The following is a 13,395-nucleotide window of genomic DNA, read 5'->3' on the forward strand; positions in this document are numbered from 1 at the left end:
TCCTGCTACAGGCCACTTGTGTGTGGTGAGCCCTGCCGGAAAGGAGGCAGAAAGGATCGAGAGCAGGCAGGCCACGAAGAGCACAAAGGCCCCGGGTTTTCCTGCCTCGGACACCGGCCCGCAGCAGCCCTGGGGGGAGGCGCTGGCACACGCATGGTGCTCTGTGATGGGCAAACGTGAAAGAGGCCTCACACCCGTCTGTGCTTCTCTCCCACCCCCTCTGACCCCGCTGCACCTCACTGGACTCCCTGCCAGGGGTGGGCGCCGCTCACAGCGGGCTGAGCCAAGTCTATCATAGGACGGCCTGTCTTCTAGGCAGGGAAGGCTTGGTGTGGCGTCATCCGGGTTCCAGCCATCTCCCCATCTACAGAGCAGGGACTTTGAGAATAAATGGCCCTGGGACAATCAGACAGGCATTTTGAAAAAAGGCAAATATTGGCTCCCACCCACACCAGACCCCAGTAGCCTGGCAAGTGACTGGGCCCAGGACCACAGGTGCCCAGCAGGGCACAGCCGGGCACAGCTGCTGGAGACCCCCGCTTCACTGTCCGGTATGCATTCCAGCGAGAGCAAAGCAAGCTGCCCAGAAGACCAAGCTGAGAAGAAGACTCACTAGCTGGAAGGTCTGAAGCCAACTCTTCACCTCTCTGAGCCTTGGCTTCCTCCTCCCTAAGGTGACATGGTAATAATGGTATCCCACGGGGTTGGTTTGAGAATCAGGTGAAACAATGGGCACAAAGGAGCTGTGACGGATTAAAGCACCACCCCCAAAACATTTCTCTGTTGGGAACACTGCTTGTGTAGGAAGTATGCTAACAGAGAACCCTGAGTTCTGAGCCCTGAAACTGAGCCTGCTCACCCCTCCTCCCAGACCTATCTGTGTGAGGCGGGGAGAATCCACCTCTTAGATTCCTGGCTCTCCCTTCCGGCAGGAAGCGTGGTCCATTCTGACCAGCGGCTTCAAGGCACTCTTGTAATATTCACAGAATGTCTAGGAAGGTCATAATTAATAACAGAAGCACAGGGCATCATCCGCTGAAGGGCCGGATACGTTGCCCAGGAGACCGCCTCAGAGAGAACAAGAAGATTCTTTACATGGAAATAAACAGCAGAATGTTTTTAAAGGACATAACCCCTATGTTCCTCTCAAAGAAACACCCTGCCCATTATTATGTATATTTTATTACTGTGCACGCACTCTAACTACTTCTTATGGCTGGAGCCGTGGTGGCGATTTATTTCCATTTTGTTCTTCCATGGACCATGCTGCTGGTCTGACGTGGAGCCCTGTGCCCCCGAGGGTACAGGCTTGCAAACAGAGCTGATCTGCAGACTGGAGGATTATTCGGAAATGTCTCCCAGCAAATTCATTTTGGCATGGATCTTTAATTTTTGAAAACTTGGGATATTCACAGCCTGTGTGGTACACCCGCGTCTTGGGGCTCTTTGGATTGAAGCCCCTGCAAATACGGATGCCCTCTTTTCCAGCGCTTGCCTCCACTGACACCATCACAGAAAATGCTTTTAAGAGTCCTAATCCCACAAAACAGGGAAGTGTGCAGTGCCCGAAGGGGCCTCGTGACATCAGAGAGCTTGCATTAGGAAATTCCACGCCCCGAGCCTGGCTCTGTGGCCTGACTTTTAAAGTCCTTTTGGCAGATGGAGCCCCAGGAAAATTTTCTTCCCTGTGGTCAAAAAAAGACAGAGGCGGATGGGCTGACAAGCATGGGAGGGGGAGGCCGGTCCAGAGGGGAGACCGATTATCTTCATTAGTTGATGAGCATGGAGCCAGGGGACAGCTGGGCGAGCAGCGAGGAAAGCCTGGGCCTCGAGCAGCGGGAAGCGCTGGGCTGCGTTCCCGAGGGAGAGACCAGGCTCTGGGAGCACCCACGGGCCCACAGGTCCGCCCACGGGTCCACAGGCGCCCCCTGCCCGCAGGGGGCCGATCGGCAGTCTCCTCTGTGATCCGGGGGAGGCCGGGGGCTCAGGGACCGAGGGGGCCCTGCGTGCGGGTTCAGCCCTGTGGCCCTCGTGCAGCTGGGGGACGGCCGCGTTTGAACCTCTTCAGGCAGATAACGATCTGGCTTGTGTTCAGAGGATAATTCATATGCTTGGGGACAACTGGAGAAGAGGAGTGAATTGGTTGTGACAGGCACACATTACGTGCATCTAGATAAATGTGCATTAAATGATGAGCGGGCGATTACATAAATACATGCTGGGATGAGCTGGCTTCTGTGCGCAGACAATGGCGTTAAAGAAGCAACTCTCTCATAATGTTTTACGTTTAGCTAAGACGTCACGTCACTCCATGTTAGACCTTTGGTAGCCTGGTGTCTCCTGGTCAGGGGTCTAGCACGGGCGTGGGCTGGGTGTCTGTGCGGTGGACACCCGCCAGCCCTGCCCGCAGAGGCTGGCAATGGGTGTGCCCATTAGGAGGGAGGTAACAGTTACCTTTTCAATACTGGTTTGCTTTTTTCCTTTCACTTGCGTTGAAAAACTACTAAAATGATCGCTTTCACTGCCATTTTAAACTTAGAAGTAATTTTTGGCAAAGCAGGTTCCTCTGCCAACCCAGCCAGGGCTGGCGCGGTTCACGTGAGGTGCTCAGAAGCCAAACCCCTCCCAGAGGGGCAGAGAGAGCGAACTGGCCACTCCTGGGCCATGTCTGGTCTGCAGCTGGGAGGGTGTGGCCTGCCCTGTGTTTTAGAACATACTAGTTTCATTCCCAACACGGGAAAACTGTGAGAATGCATGTCAAAAAGCCAGACTTTTACCTTTTTTTTTCTGGCAAAACTGGCAGCCCAACATACTAGCATGGTAAAAACTGGCTTGTAATGAAATCAATTGTATTTTTATTAATTAAAAATCACTATACTTTAGAACGCATACCTCTGGTAAAAACCTAGAGTGAAAGGATTTACAAAGAATAAGCACACCTTGCTTCCAGCCTGGAACAGTCCCCTCCGTTCTGCTAAACTGCACCCCCTGAGGGTGGGCTCTTGTGTGTACACATCACGGCTGGATCTGCAGAGCCTGTCCCTGAGAGGCTGCCCACAGGCACTCGTTCTCGCTGTTGACCGCATTCTCCACCACCCCCGGGAGTCCTACCGCTGGCCTGAGTCCGGATTACCGCTGGGCTCCTGCAGACATCTGAGCTTGCGGCCTCAGCAGGACGGACCCTGGACTGTCCACAAGGGTGCGCGCGTGGCCGGGCACGGCTACTTGCCTGAGGACGTACCCGCGGAGCGCCCCGTTGTGCTCCGGCTCCGGGGGCGGCTGCCACTGCACCATGATGGACTGGTTGGTGCGCCCGCTGGCCACTATGTTTTTTGGGGGAGCGCTGGGTGGCTCCTCGGGCAGCATCAGCCTGAAAAGAGAGGGCGGGAGAGGAGGAGAGGTGAGCCCCAGGAGCACGGGGCCCTCGCGCCCATTCTCAATCTTGCTGAATCTTGAGCCGAGCTGTGTACTCGAATCGAGTGACAATAAAGCAAACACACAGCTGATCTGACAGGAAGGAGAAATCGGTATGCCGGGTCCCGGAGACACGGGGGGCGAGCTTGTTCTGCCTGAGCGGCCCACGGTGCCCCCGCCCTTTAAGGACCCGGCGAGCCGGCTCGTGGGCCCGAGTCCGCGGCTGCTTCCAGATCGCTTTCTCTGGCTCCTTCAGTATTTCACACACCGAGCCCCTACGATTAGACAGCAGTCGTTTAGAGCTCTCAACACTTCCACCGCACAGGCCCGCCGAGCGCTCCGGCTGGCTGGGGAGGCTGCGCTGAAATGCGATGGAGCCTTTTCCCCAGGTCACATCTGAATGGGCTTGAGAGCAGCTGCCGGCCTGGGTGGGGGAGCACTCAGCATCAGGACCACCAGCAGGGAAACGCGGGGGCTCGCTCTGCCTCCTGCGAGCCTGCTGGGTGCTTATGAGTCCCGCCCCACAGGTGGTCGGCTGCACAAAGGGCCCAGAGACACCGCCAGCTCTTTAATGTCACGGACACGGGGGGCTCTGCGATCGGGAATGACTCCTGTCCGCGTAGTCAGAGCGCCCCAGGGACCTAAGAAACTTCCCTCCGCAGTGAAGGAGCCCCGGCCCACCCCATGAACCCCTACACTTCCTCTCGGTTACAGCCTTCCCGCTCGTGTCTGTTCCCCGCTAAGGTCAGTCAGTAAGGGTGGAGGTCGATGACCTCGAAGTGACCTCGATGATGGCCTCCCTTCGCCCCGCGAGACGCTCGGCTCCCCTCGCCGCGCCCAGGCCGACACGGCGGCTCACCTGCTCGTCTCTGTGCTGTACTGGCCCTTGCCCACCTGGTTCACGGCACGCACTCGGAACTGGTAGGTGCGAGCCGGGGTCAGGCCGCGCACTGTGACGCCGGTCATCTCGGGGCCGACGTCTGACAGGTGCACTTTCCAGGGAGAGTCTGAAAGGAGGGGCAGAAGGAGCTCGAACCTCTGCAGGCGCCCATCTGAGTGGCAGCAAGGGAATGCAAAGTGCATCCCTGTAAACCGCCTCCCTCGCTCGCCAAGGCAGATGGCAGGGCTGGCCCCACTGAGCGGACGCTCATGCCGAGGCGCTGGGCCGTGGCGAGTACCAGTGAGCCCGGCTCCGCCCGCTCCCGAGTCCAGGGCTGCCCACCGCCAACCCCAAGCTGTTGTCTACACGTAAAGGGATATTTTTTGTTCAGCCTGCACGTGGCAGTTTCAATGGAACCAGAACGTTGTTCCTCACTCCCGTGTTCACTGGGTAATGAGAAGACGCTGTCAGCTCACGTGGCAGATTGCAGATTTGTCTCCCAGAAAAGGATGCTGCACACGCCACCAAATGATAAATAAAAACTATATTCATTAACATTTTAATAAAAGAGGAAATGAGCATGATAAAGACAGATGGGCCATGCATTCTGCCGCCCATCTGCGTGGCAGCCCGTTCCATCCACGCCCCTGAGCGGCTCTGGCTGGAGAGACGCGGAATGAAACTCACAGCGAGTTTAGGAGATCTTTCCCCCAGGCTTTCCGGGCAGGTGTGGAAGGGTGACCCGGCCAGCCAAGGGAGCTCTCCCAGGCAAGGCTTCGGAAGGCTCTGCCTGGCCCCGACCCTCCCCGGGACGTTCTCTGCAGAGTTGAGACGGGCTTTTTGGCCAGATGACCTTGCAGAGTCTTAGGGTGAACAAGCACTCTTTGTCAGGTCCACTTGGAATTACTCGGAGGCTGAATGTGTTTTCAGGTTATCCGTGAAGTGGGACGGGGGATGGGCAGCTCTTACGGGGATCCGATTGTCCTTCTTATTCCTTGGAAACGGTGCTGCAATCGCTCGCCCACGTCTGAGAGTGTCACACAGGGTGACTTGTGACCCTGATGTCAGACAGGCTCAGCTTGGACTGCATACAGGCTTGCACAGCCCAACAATATCACAGCCACTTCTGCGAAGACCTAGAGGCCTGGCTATGGAGACCTAAAAGTCTGCACTTGGGGGCTCATCAGAAATGCACTCGGGGTCTTTATGGGTGAAGAAGTGGCCATAAGCTGTTCTGAAATGAAATGAGGCCCTTGGAGGCAACTCCTGTTGACTCGCATGCAATGCCGTCCACGCTAAGTCTGGATTCCTCGATGGAAGCTGCACGCTCTGCAGCACGGCGCCAGTCGGGCCGTGAAGGCTGAGTCTTTTTAATTATTTCAAATAAAGCTGCTCCCAAAATGGCTCTCTGGAATGGCAGTCCTCGCCACCAGCTGGGCATTCCTGGCTTGTGCTGCTCAGTGATAGAGGTGATCTACCGCTGACAAGGACCCCCGCTTTCCTGTTTCCTTTAAAAATGCAACGTGTGTGTCTCCAATTAACTGGAGAAAAACTCGCACCAGTGTCTCCTTTAACTTTGGGAGCCTGAGACCCCTCTAGGGCATCAAACGGCTTGTGGTGACCTGGTTTTCTGGGCAGGTTCCCTGACGGAAAAGAGTCCCCTGTCACCATAGAGGGGGACAGACGCTCTGCTAGTGCCCTCTCGTCTGGTGTAACTGGACGCGGTTGCTGGGGACTGGGCACGCTGAGTCAGGCTTCAGAGGAGACACAGGTTCCATCCTGAAGACGGCTGATACCCGGTTGGAAAGACAGAGAGCAAAGCCGACTCTGAGCTCTTCCACATACATTGCTTCAGTTTTGCTGCTACTTCTTATATGAAAATTCGTGTTATGCGTGCTCGGCTGTTCAACTGTGTCTGACTCTTTGTGACTCCGTGGACTGTAGCCTGCCAGGCTGCTGGGTCCATGGGATTTCCCAAGCGGGAACACTGGGGTGGGTTGCCATTTCCTCCTCCAGGGGATCTTCCTGACCCAGGGATTGAACCCACACCTCCTGCACTGGCAGGTAGACTCTTTACTACCGCGCCACCTGGGAAGCAGTAATGTCGGGGGCAGGGGTTGCAAATCAAAAGCCCATTGAAGTCCACTTCACACCCATTAGGACACCTGCTATCAAAGAGCAGACAAGAACGTTTTGGCAAGGATGGGGAGAGGTCGGAACATGTGTACACCGCTGGCGGGAACGTAGAACGGTGCAGCCGCTATGGGAAACAGGGCAGCAGTTCCTCAGAAAGTTAAAATCAGGGTTAGCATGTGATCCAGCGATCCATGTCAACACATGGGCCCCAAAGAACAGAAAGCAGGGTCTCAAACAGCTGTGTGTACGCCGATGCTCTTAACAGCATTGTTCACAGCGGCTGAAAGGTGGTGCAAATCAAGCGTCCGTCAACAGGTGAATGTATAAACAGAGCACAGTCCATCCACGTGACGGACTATTAGTCAGCCTTGCAGAGGGAGGAAGCTCTGAAGTATGCTCCCACAGGGATAAACCTTGAGGACATGATACTTAGTGAAATAAACCAGACACAAAAGAACAAAAAAACACACAGCGCCACTTAAATGAGACACCTGAGCAGTCAGATTCATAGAGCCAGAATGCAGAAGGCTGGGGGCCGGGGAGCTGTTTAATGGGACAGGGCTTCTGTTTAATGGGACAGCTGTTCTGTAGGGTGGAAAGAGTCTGTGGATCGCTTGAACAACACTGTGAGCAGTTAGGATGGGGTGTTTCCTGCTGTGTGCATCTCACCACAGTGAAAAGTTTCACCTGATTTACACACAGCATGATGGGGAGGTGGGGGGGGTACCACCAGGGCGGGGCGCTGACGCCTCTGGCCCAGGCCTGGCCCTGCTGGGGACTCTGCTGGGCGTTCCCATCTTCACCCAGACCCTCGCAACCGTCCCCACCTTGCCTGTGCCCTGGGGGCCTGTCGGGCAGGGGGGCGCTCTTCCCTCCTCACTGGAGACACTGCTTTCTTCACGCCAAGGTCCCCTTCTCTTTTCTGGGGGTGGCTCTGCACAGCCCCTGCCCGGGCTCTGCGGCTCCTGGGCCCTGTGACCACGGGCGAGTCTGGCCCCGCTGCCGCCGGCCCCTGGTCACTCAGTTCCCACACCGACTCCTCGGTCAGCTCTCCCGTGTAAAGGCCCCCTGACCACAAGCTGAGAGCGTGCCTGCTCCCACGGGGCCCTGAGCGACACGACGCAAGAAAGCGTCTCTCCATCTCTCTCTTCCTGCAGATGGCAGGGTCTGGGAGCAAACAGCTCACCTGCTCAGCCAGGTACGGCGGCGATTTCACAAGGGGGCAGCGTCAGAAAGACCGTGGTCCAACACGAGGACTGAAGGGTGAACCGCGCAGGGCAGGGGCCGAGAAGCGCCCGGATGCCGCCTTCCAGCCCCACGCAGGCCCTTCTCGCCCCACCCCGACTCCCAGCTCGGCCCCACGCGACTCCCTGGCTCGGGGCCATCTGTTTGCACAGGGTGTAAACAGCTCCCAAAGGGCAGCCCTAGCCGCAGGAGCTGCTGCCCAGTCTGATTCGACAACAGGGCCTATTAATCTGCTCCGGACCCTGGGGCTCTGCTCAGCCCTCCCGCTGCACCTATAGGACTCTTTATTTATTCTTTTTCCCTCTCCGGCTCGAAGATAAAAGATCTGGCAGGAAGAGAGATTAAACTGAAAACTAATACAAATGAACCCGATCCATCTCATGGGCACTTTGATTTGTATCAAAAAAAAAAAAAAGTGGTTGTGGGGAGGATTTGCTCATTCACAAGCTTCGGAATTGCTAGCTTGCTGAGAAGTGTTAAAATTTAAGTAGCAGCTCTGTTCCTGACAATCAATAACGCAAAATCCCTTTAAAAGATTCTTCCCCAGGTCCTCACAGAAAAGTACCACGAGATTCTTCTCTTAGGGCTGGAATGCAGAAGAACCTTTCAATAGGGGAAACCACCCCATAAAAGTCTCAATAGCTTTTTTTCTCCCCCTTGAGGATGCCCCTTGCTCCTCTGATCTAGAAGACGAAGGAATTCCAGTCTTCCCCAGCTGGGCTATTAAACAAACCTCTGCTCCACAGATGGGCACCACTTAGCTTTTTTTCCTGGCTTCCAGTGCCCGGAAACCAGAAGGTGGTAATCATCCCTCCACTCTGTTGGTTAAAAAGCTGGTGGTTTTCAATCTTCCCAAATGTACTGGAAGCTTTTTTTCAATTAAAAAAAAAAAAAAAAGAGCATCACCATTTTCTCAATTAAAGGTACTTGAGGAAGGAAACTACTTTCCAAAGAAAATTTCCTTAATTGCCAAAAGAACCGTTATTACTGTTAATACTTAATGTTTGTGCTGCCGTCTTCCTTCTGGAGGCTCTTGCATATCCGAGACCACACGAGACCTCTAGGTGGGGTGGCTCTCTCCCCGCTGAACAGGCCGAGAAATCAAGGCTCCAGAAGTTTAAGTAACCTCTCCCCAGACACACGGGCCGTCGCCGCCTAGCCTCCTGGGGGGTCCAACGTCACCGAGAGCAGAGCAGCAGGGCCTCCAGTGTCCCCTCGTGTGACGAGGCACAGGGTGCCCAGCAGCACCCAGGAGGCGCGCGCACACACACACACGCGTGTGCATGCACACACACACACCAAGAGGGCACACAAAACCAGAGGCTGAGTGTCTCTGGGCGATAACGAAGATGCAGGAACCAATTAGACGGCACCAGGAGGAAGCGAGCAGCCAGAGCCTGGAGACACTGGACAGGAAGGGCCTGGGCTTGTGAGCCAGGGAGAGCAGGGGACGGGGGCGGAGGGTGAAAACAGGGAAAGTCGAGTAAGAGATGAACGAGGCAAAACCACCAACACGACAGATGGACCCGGTTTGAATCCTGATTCAAGCAAATCAATTGTGAAAAGGCTTTAAAAAAAAAAAACGGGACATTTAAATGTGGACTAAGTGTAAGATGATATTAAGGATTCTATTAATGTTGCTTGATGTCCCTGTTTGAGTATTTACTGCATCACATATGGATGAAATGACAAAATCTCTGGGACTTCTTTTAAAATACTCTAGCAAAAAGAGCGGGGGGATTGATGAAACAAATACTGTAAACTGTTGATGGTTTTTGAAACTGAACACAAGAATACTCTGTACCTTTGTGCGTATATCGTATTTTTCCTAATGAAAAGTTTTTAGAAAGTGACTGTTTTATCACAGCTTTGCCAGCAGTGAGCGTTACGACTGTCTTCAGCTGCACACTTGGTAGGTGAAATAATGAGATCTCACTGATGCTGGCCCTTGTATTTTTTGGTACAAATAAGAATGAACATGCTTTCATTAAAACAACTTCCCCCAGGTTACAGAGAGAGCTAAGTGGAAAATCAAGATGCAAATTTATTATTTTTCTAATTGAAATTCCACTGCTGATTTGGCGGCAGATGTCTGCACTCTGTCTCTCCTGAAACAGAAGGATTATTGTAAGAATTATAATAAGAATAGATACCCACCTAAGTGGCGCTTCCCCGGTGGCTCAGGGGTAAAGAACCCGCCTGCCAATGTAGGAGATGCCGGGTCGATCCCGGTGTCAGGAAGATCTCCTGGAGGAGGCAATGGACAACCTACTCCAGTATTCTTGCCTGGGAAATCCCATGGACAGAGGAGCCTGGCCGGCAAGTCCACAGGGTCACGTAAGAGTCGGACCCAGCTGGACGACTGGAGCGCGCGCTCACATGCACCCACTTTAGCAGCCACCCAGGAGATGAACTCCATTTAGATGCATCTGAGTCACCGTCAGAAAGAGGGCCTGACTCACCCCAGGACCTGGATTCGTCCTTTTTCTGGGGAAGCACCTGCCGTGCCAGGCGCTGCAGGATGGCTGCATGGTGACCCGCAACGGGCACCATCGTCTGCATCCACACATGGAAACGGAGGCACAGATGACAGCCTGATCCTCCCATGTCATGGAAACTTCCAGATAAGTACACCTTCGTTGTTTCAACGTCTGGCAGTTGCTCGGAATTGCAGCAGGAAAGCCAAAGGCTCGGTCACAGAGAGGAGGCAGAAGGGGAGCTGGACCGCCAGCTTCGGGGTCTGGGGAGGTCACACTCAGGGGAGACTCTCTTCTCCCAGCCGGGGCTGGCCGTGCGAACGTGGGACGCAAGCGTTCTGGGTTTCTTAGGCTGGCGGTGCACACTCAGGACCGGGCCACGGAGGAGGCAACCCAGGCGCACATGCACTTGCAGCTCCCCGGTCACAGGCTCGTCTGCAGCACCAGCAGCAGCCGCACTCGGTGAGAGGGCACTGCGCCCTGAGGTCCCTCCCCAGACCCCTCGCCCCAGCCTAACTGTGAGAGGACGTCCGACACTCCCCTTCCTCCCCAGATTGCCACTGTCGTCCACGTCAGGGTAAGTCTGAGAACCCGCCGGGCCAGGAGACGCCCAAGGCCCCTGAATGGGGTGTGGGCCCAGGTGGGGTCCTGGGGCAGAAACGGATGCGTGCAAAACGGTGAGGAGACCGAATAAAACCTGGCCTTCAGGTAACAATCGTACGGCAGCATCGGCTCACTGAATTTGACAATGTCCCACACGAAGGCGAGTTAATGAGAGGGGAACTGAGTGTGGGGTTGGGGAACTCTCTCCCCACAATTGTTCTGTAAACCTAAGTGTTCTGAAATAAAATGTTTAGGAGGTGGGGAGCAGGGAAAGGCCAGCCAGTTAACGGGGCGGTGTGGACCAGGGGCGTGTGGGCTTGCACACGCACCGGGTGTCCTACAGGGAGGACGGCAGGGCTGCGGCATGAGGCCACCAGGCACGCCCGGCACACACTAGCTGGATGCGGAGAGCCAGGTCTGAAGGCCGCGGGACTCTCCCGGAGCTCACACTCTGCAGAGTGGGCCCTCCTGTCAGGGCGCACGGGAGCCTCTCCTGTTTGGGGGCCTGCTGCCTTTGGGGTGCACTGAGAGCAGGGGGCTGGGCCTCCACCAGCTGTGAGAGCGGTCACCCGATGCCCTCTCCAGGGGCACATTGAGCCCTTGGCCCCCATCTGCACTGGCCCTGCCCAAGATCCCTGGGGGGGTCCTTTCACCTTTGAATGTTTTTATTTTTTACATGTAATTTTACTTGCCACTGCTCCTGCTGCTAAGTCGCTTCAGTCACGTTGGACTCTGTGCGACCCCATAGACGGCAGCCCATCAGGCTCCCCCGTCCCTGGGATTCTCCAGGCAAGAACACTGGAGTGGGTTGCCATTTCCTTCTCCAATGCATGAAAGTGAAAAGTTAAAGTGAAGTTGCTCAGTCGTGTCTGACTCTTAGCGACCCCATGGACTGCAGCCCACCACGCTCCTCCATCCATGGGATTTTCCAGGCAAGAGTACTGGAGTGGGGTGCCATTGCCTTCTCTGGTAATTTTACTTATTTTTGGCTGTGCTGGGTCTTTGCTGCTGGGTGAGCTTTCTTTAATTGAGGCAAGTGGGGGCTATTCTCCAGGTGCCGTGTGGGCTTCCCGCTGCAGTGGCCTCTCCTGTTGCAGAGCAGGGGGCTCTATGGGGCTCGGGCTTCAGGAGAAGCAGCGCACGGGCTCAGCGGTCGCGGCGCACGGGACCACTTAGTTGCTCGGCAGCATATGCGATCTTCCTGGACCAGGGGTTGAACCAACATCCCCTGTGCTGCAAGGTGGGTTATTAACCACTGGATCACCAGGGAAGCCCTGAATGACTTTTTTCTTAACAAAATCTCCAAAATTATATACGCTATAAAACCTGGATTGAGTCTGAGAACTGTACATCCATAGGGTAATACTAAAGGGAAGTTTTTTAAAAAACATATACACACATATATAAATATACGTGTATGTATTTCTCAAAGAAGTAATATAAACTCATTTCCAAAATTTGGAGGGGAAAAAAAAAAGAGAGCAGCAGAAGAAAATGAAATGAAACAAGCACAGGTCGACACTACGGCCGTTTTCTAAACCACCTCGTGAGTTTTCAAGTGCTTGCTGTATTTATTTTCAAGTTTTTCAGAGACTCTGACCTATATTTCAGTGCTCAGCTCAACGAGTTATCGAAACTACTTTGGTGGGAGGAATAACATTTGCTTCTCTATGCTAAAGGGCCCTCAGATTATTGTCATTGTGTCAACAGAGACAGTTTCAAAGCCCAGACAACACATAATCTCAAGCTCCTCAGAGTGAAGCCGCTGGGACGGGGGCTGTGGAATTGATCCCCGCTCTGAGCCACTCGTCTGCTCTGGGCGGAAGTGAGAACTCGGAGGTGAGCGCCTCCGGGCCACGGAACAGCCTCTCCTGGCTTCTTCACAGCTCATCTGGACGTTAAAGGAGAAGCACAGATAATAGCTGGTTCCGTGAAGGTTAAATGAGATCCTTCTACAGGATTCTGGATAAAGAATGATTAAAAGAATGAGAGGAATATAATTTGTAGTGCCACTTAAGAATTTCAAGCTTGAGCTGGCAGAAATAATAGTTTTAGAATAGGCCGTACTCTTGAGAGAAGACCACAAGGTCTTTCTCGATTCTATCAAGGCATCAAACATACCTTAAGTGAGTGAACTGAAGCACAACTGTGAAAGGATGCTGTGACTCAGACCTGCTCACGGCCCCCACAGGGGATAAGACTGAGATCTCCAAGGTCCCCAGGGAGGCTGGGGTAGGAGGCTGAGACTCGTCAGAGATGGTCGGTGGGCTGGGAGGAGGAGCAGAAGGGACAGCGTTTTCTGCCTCGGACAGAAGCCCAGAGAGGAGGCGGTCACAGTTGTTTCACAGCCTCCACTTTGGGAAGGCTTTCTCTGCTGCGTCTGTTTTAAAGAAACAATAAAGCTGTGCAGGGTTAGAATTTTAAGTTTGTCTTAAAAGTGAAGAGCAAAAAGAGCTGAGAACTTGGGAAATAAATGAAATTCCCTGCTAAGGAATATGGCAAGGGTGATGGCAAGAACAGGCTGCGGGACTGTCAGTCGCTCACATCCCTGGGCCTGGGGCTCCTGAGCTCTGGGGGAGACGCCAGACGGGCCCCAGGTGGGCTCACGAGGGGACGCGGTCCTGGGAAGGGTGTGGTCAC

At 54.3% G+C, this 13,395-nt stretch overlaps 1 protein-coding gene across 1 annotated transcript in view; it reads right to left on the reverse strand.

Moving 5' to 3' along the window:
- SDK1 (sidekick cell adhesion molecule 1) overlaps positions 1–13,395 on the reverse strand; it is a 734,089-nt gene that overhangs the window by 144,631 nt on the left and 576,063 nt on the right. The window contains exons 15-16 of the mRNA XM_040229997.1: positions 4,274–4,421; positions 3,230–3,370 (exon numbers count right to left, since the gene is read on the reverse strand). Of these exons, the coding sequence (XP_040085931.1) occupies positions 3,230–3,370; positions 4,274–4,421 (289 nt within the window). The remainder of the gene's footprint in view (positions 1–3,229; positions 3,371–4,273; positions 4,422–13,395) is intronic.

This window comes from Oryx dammah, unplaced genomic scaffold, assembly GCF_014754425.2.
Source record: "Oryx dammah isolate SB20612 unplaced genomic scaffold, SCBI_Odam_1.1 HiC_scaffold_2, whole genome shotgun sequence".
NCBI classification, from domain to species: domain Eukaryota; kingdom Metazoa; phylum Chordata; class Mammalia; order Artiodactyla; family Bovidae; genus Oryx; species Oryx dammah.